General features: G+C 57.5%; 1 protein-coding gene across 1 annotated transcript in view; it reads right to left on the bottom strand.

Annotated features, from left to right (window-relative positions):
* Nucleotides 1–478: 478 nt before the first annotated feature.
* NPHP4 (nephrocystin 4) overlaps nucleotides 479–5,661 on the bottom strand; it is a 23,020-nt gene continuing 17,837 nt past the window's right edge. Inside the window, 9 exon segments of the mRNA XM_009274217.1 lie at nucleotides 479–1,079; nucleotides 1,326–1,469; nucleotides 2,315–2,494; nucleotides 3,090–3,261; nucleotides 3,694–3,779; nucleotides 4,719–4,804; nucleotides 5,123–5,279; nucleotides 5,380–5,463; nucleotides 5,617–5,661. Coding sequence (XP_009272492.1) covers nucleotides 939–1,079; nucleotides 1,326–1,469; nucleotides 2,315–2,494; nucleotides 3,090–3,261; nucleotides 3,694–3,779; nucleotides 4,719–4,804; nucleotides 5,123–5,279; nucleotides 5,380–5,463; nucleotides 5,617–5,661 — 1,095 coding nt within the window. The 3' untranslated portion in view covers nucleotides 479–938.

Raw genomic sequence — 5,661 nt, 5'->3', positions numbered from 1 at the left:
CGCCCGGCCGCAGCAGCAGAGGGTCATGGCGAGGGGCAGGGACCCCCAGCTGCCCCCACGGGAGACACCCCCCCCCCCGTTTGCCTGCCTCAGCTGCGTTTTCTCACCTCCCTGGGTTTTCCCCCTCCACACAGTGAACCTAATGCATGACGGCGTGAGCGAACAGCGACAGATGTGCTACGAACCGGCGAGGAACCAGGGGAGCCTTTTAGTACCCAACAAACAAGATTTCAATGCACTAGGATGTGTCAGCGGTGTCAGCCCGCACCTTATTTTCCCCATATTCCCCTCCACGGTCCCTGCCCCGACCCCCCAGGGAATTGGGGGTGATGCAGGGGACCCTCAACGCTCCCCACCACAGGACTGACGGCACCACAGCGGTGGGCAGGGCGAGCCCGGCACTCGCCTCTGCAGGACGGGGACGCCAAGGGCTTCCACCTCCCACGGAAAGAAAATGCCGCCACACTGTGCCAGTTCTGCACAGCAAGTTTAATTGATCTAGGATGAGTAAAAAGCATCAAAAATCCCAGAAAAGTGCTTCAGTGTGTGCAAAACTCACTGTGGAATATAAAATACTTTAAAAATATTCCGCAGAATCAGATCTGCAAACTTTTTAAGTTAAAAAAAGATTCCAACATGCCTAAAATATAGTAACGCTTAACAAAAATAAAGACATCCTGCAGTTGCGATGCGCGGTAACAAATACGTTCCTCTCCCCGATTTCTGCAGGCGGAGCCACGTGGCACCACTGGCGCCCACGGCAATGCCTGGGGATCCCGGCGGACAGCAAGACCTCCCAGCTTGGTGAGGTGACTACGAGGGGACCGGGCTTACAACCCCCCATCGGAGAGACACAGGCATCCCCGAGGCAGCACTGCCGGGGGAGCCGCAGCAGCCGGCACAGAGAACAGCCACTTTGCCACGGCGGGCGGGCAGCCTCACTGGTAGAGGACCTTCACACAGAAGGTTTCCTCGTTCTTGTCCTCGTGGTCGTTGATGTGAATCAGGATCTCCTCCTCCCCCACGCTCTGGCTCGGGGCGAAGCGCAAGCCGATGGTGTACACCTCCCCGCCGGCGACCTGCGGGAGAACGGGCGGGAGGAGAGGCAGCAGGACTCGGCACGGACCCCTCGATGTGCCCACCCTTCCCAGGCTAGCATGGCCCTCCTGCAGCAGCATGCCCAGCATCCACCGAGCATCGCGCCGTGCCCTGCACCCACCGAGCACCACGCCCTGCGCCCACGAAGCACCGCTCCGCGCATCGCGTGGTCCAGCCGGATGAGGGCAGGGGTCTGGCAAGGGGGGACCGGCGGCAGGAGGACGTACCTCGAAGGAGTCCTCCTTGAACTGCAGGAGGTCAGGCCGGTTGGTGCACAAGAAGTAGAGCCTGGGCGAGGGGTAGGGGTTGGTGTAGGTGATGCGCTTGTTGCAGCCTCTCCCGCCTCCCGCGGGGAGCGAGATCTCGAACGCCTGCGGGTCAAGCACAAGCCGTGGCAGAGGCAGCACAGACCGTGGAGGGGGCAGAGGGACAATGGGTGCTCCCCCAAACTGACTACAGAGAATTGCCTCCTGCACCGGCGCACCGTGGGGGGCGTTTCAGGGGCACATTGCCTTACATCCCCTCCTCACCCCTTCTACACCTTACATTTGATCTCCACCAGCAGGTATAAAGAAACCACGTCCAAACGAAAGCATCCTCCTTGCGCCGCCGCTGGCACCGGCGCGTTTGCAGAAGTAATTACAAGCCTGAACGACAAAGGGCCAGGGGAGCAGCTGGGACCGGCCAGCTCATTCTCCAGCTAATTAATGAACGTCCACAGGGAGAGCCGTGGCACTCGCTCGGATATCAGCCCGCGGCACCGGGAGGCAGGCTGGCACTTGGCAGAACGCTGGGGCATCAGTTTAAAAGCTGATCTGAACTTCCCCCGGTACCGAGGGTTTTGGGAAAACATTTTTAAAAGGAACACATTAGCCGGGAAATCTAATTTTCTATCTTTGAGGCAAGGCCTTCGCCAGCACAGTGCTAATAGGAAGCAGCATGCTGTAGCTTTAACTTCACAACCGGGGATACTTCAGAGTTGACACTCCTCAGCATGGGAATGCCTTCAAAACAGCCTGAAAGACATTTTACTGTGGTCTTCAGTGAGATTATTTGAGCACTTGAGGGCTAAGAGTGTGCTCAGGGTGGCAAGCAGCAAAAAAAACCATGGACGTAAAGAGAGGAAGAAGCAGGAGACAGCCCCGGGTTATTGGCCGGACCGTGACTGCCGGTCCAGCGCCATCACTGCGTTTTTCCGGCACGAGAGCTGCTGTACCTTGGAGATGAGGGGCTGCCTGCAGGACAGGCAGAGCAGCCAGGAGGACACCAGCTGGTGGGACTCCACGTCCACCAGGTTGAGGTAGATGAACCTGTTGCCAGCCTGCCGAGGCCTCACGCCAATGTACAGGTCCTGGATGCCGTTGGCAGGGAGAAGGAAGGCGCCGTCCGGATCCACCTGCGGAAACCAACATCGGGAGCTGCAGCCACCTGCAGCGGCCTATTGCACCTCCGCGACGTCCAGCTTGGAGTATAAACTAGACCCGATTGCTCGTAAAAACCTCTGCACCTATGGCACCACTACTGAATCCCACCTACATGAACACGCTGGGACTGGCTTCGTGTCGGGAAGGATAAGAGCCACTCGGGGAGAGCCAGCTCCTCCCCAGCCCGGGGACTCCCTCCCCTCGCAGGCTTCACCCGGGGAGACTTTTTTCTTTTGTTTACGGGACAGCGATGGAGTTTTTGTGCCTTTTATTATTCACATTCGCAATTACGGCCGAACGAATTCTAAAGAAATTGTTAGTCTTCAGATGGTCTCATTAACCAGATAATTAGCCCTCCGGGGTTTCGTGCCAATGATCCTACACATGACAGCTCTAATCAAAAGATAATTGTCGCAAACACTTTACGGCAGTAAATTGTTCATAATTCCAAGTGGGCTGCCTTTCCCTTTCCAGAGGGGATTTCACCGGGCTGGTCCAGGCCAGCCCCCCGCTCACCGCAGCCGCAAAGGACCTTGCCAGCCCCAAGCCTGCCCGCAGGGGGGTTACCTCCAGCTCCTGGGGGTGAGAGGTGAAGACCCGCACCCTCCGCAGGGCCGGGGTGCCCCGCAGCAGCAGGGAGAGGCGGGTGAGCTGCCCGGCCATGCAGCTGACATCCAGGCGCTGCAGCGAGTGCAGGTAGAACTGCCAGATCTGGACGGGCGCTGCCAGCCAGGCGTCCCTGCAGCACAGACAGACAGACGGGGATCGCCAACGGCACCGCGGGCTCAGAGCGAGCGGCTGAATGCCAAGCACGAGGCCAAAGTGGGAGCCTGAGCTCCGGGAAAACTTCTTCTAAGGACCTCAATTCCAGTCTCCCCCATTCCTAAAGCTCATGTAACAGCATTGCCTGATGCAGAGATAACCCGGCAGGCTCAGAAGGCATTAGGTTGCACACCGGAGATGCTCTGGCCAGGGATTACGTAGAGGAAAAGAGAACGACGTAAAACCCTAAGCTGCAAACATTTTGGGAAGCCCCCTGCCCGGCTTTCTGCTGCTCAGGGAAGCTGGCCGGGCTCAGGAAGCCGCAAGGAAAGGGCGGCGCGAGCTCCCCTCCTGCCCTGCCATGTGCTCGGGGTTAGTGTTTCTCGCTTTTTGGGGTCCTGCTACTTACATATAAATAGCAACAAAGAACTTTTTGATCTGTGGGCTTGGTCCTCCGGCTACTTTTAAGAAGATGTCCTGCGGCTCCCCAGGTCCCTGCACACAGAAATCAGAGCATCGTTCCAACAGTTAACCTCGAGATCAAACCAGCTAATGAGGACTCCAGGGTTTCCTTCCCATTAACGGAAAAACCTGCCACCAACCCACTTACGAAAGCAGATGCTTTCAGCATCTAGTTCAACTATGTTATTAAGTTATTATACAGCTTGGCTGAGATCTTCCAGTATTTTTAATTACAAAAGAGGATACAAATGACTATCGCATTCCAGGTCTGCATCTGTAATCAAATTTTGGCAAATTTTCCCCAAGTTTTCTAACAAGCCATAATCCAATTACCATACTAACGTGTTTCTGCAACAGCAATTAGCAACTACCCTTTGTCGCCATCTGCACATATATGTGCAAGTTTATGTTTCCTTTCTACCTCTCCCAGCTGCAAAGCAAGCCCAGGAAACCTCTGCTGGACATTGCAAAGCAAGGGCTGCGCTTGGGGAGGGACACAGAGCGACGCCTAGGCTTGGCCCAAAGAGCACCTCAGCCTGGCACGGCCCTCCCCACCGCCCCAGCATCACCCAGCAGAGAGATGCTCTGCCGTGTGTTCAGAGGCCGCGCCGTCCCCCCGCCGCACGCCTCCGGTGGCTGCGGATACCCCAAGCAGCAGGGAAGGTCTATCCCACACCTGACAAAAGGCTGCTTTTCCCCAGCATTTTAATCATCTGGTATTTGCTCAAAAGAACAAGCGAGTACAGGCTGCTGCACGATGCGATAAGGTGCAGCATTCAGCTTCAATTGCAAAAACAATACAGCTCCTTTTAATTGGGAATAAAGGGCAATTTCGGCTTCATCACTGCCAGTGTTTCACTACCACGGGCTGATAAATGGGGATGCTCCGCGGGTGCAAGGCATTTCCCTGCTGACGAAAACCCACAGCAGAAGGACACGAAGGACAGACCGATGCCGAAGCATAACCAGTACCATATTTTTGGTTTCGCAAATGATGTCAGGGTCGCTGCAGCGAACAAACATCTCGGGCTCCCCCCCCGGCATCCCCACCGGTGCACCTGTGGGAGGAGAGAGACCGAGGTGAAACCGTATTCAGCATTTTCTGTGTTTGTGCTTGCTACCCTGCACCCCACACAGCTGCAGACCAGAATCCCTTGTGCCGGGCTACCAGCAAACTACACGGGCGTACTGGTGCAGGGAATTAAATATAACATTAACGCAGGCAAGTGGATGAGGAGCGAGTGGCTGTGAAAGGGTGAGGAAGCAGAGGCAAGCTCTCTGGATGCCACCCGTACCTCCAGGAAGGCCCCTATGAACCATGGATGCTGACTAACGAGGAAGAGCCCAAGCCCCCGCCTGGCACGCCGTGGGCTCACCGGGGAGGGTGTGCCAGGGGGGCAGCCGAATGGTCTTCTTTAGGAAGGTGAGCTCCGGGTGGTAGAAGCGGAAGGTCTGGTCGACCACGTGGGGCTGCGGCTCCACCTTCACCCGCAGGACTGCGATGGGCTTCCCCCCGCTCACCTGGAAGGAGACCTGTCCCGGGGGGCCAGCGGGAGAGGGACAGAGTTTTGCAAGAGTGATGCTTCTCCTCCCGCGCAGCCCCTCGAGCAGCATTTCCACCCGGCTCCCTCACCTGGATGTGCTTTGTCCGCCCGGCCCCACTCTTCCCCACGGAGCGGGCGGCCACGTCAGCATCGGCACCCAGCCCTGCCGGCCCCTGCGGGGGGCAAAAGCGGGTTGCGTCGGGATGCAGCACCGCTACGGCTGCGCAGTGCTCCCCGTGGCGGTACCACCCTGCCCTGCATAGGCAAAGACAGCCGAGGGAAATGCTTCCTACTGGGAACAGCTCAAAATGGGGGCCTGCGCCTACCTGCGCCGCGACGACCGCGGGGTCCGCGGAGGAGGTCTGGTATTT

This window comes from Aptenodytes forsteri, unplaced genomic scaffold (genome assembly GCF_000699145.1).
Source record: "Aptenodytes forsteri isolate BGI_AS27 unplaced genomic scaffold, ASM69914v1 Scaffold16, whole genome shotgun sequence".
Lineage (NCBI taxonomy): Eukaryota > Metazoa > Chordata > Aves > Sphenisciformes > Spheniscidae > Aptenodytes > Aptenodytes forsteri.
This window is presented reverse-complemented; position numbering and strand designations above follow the sequence as displayed.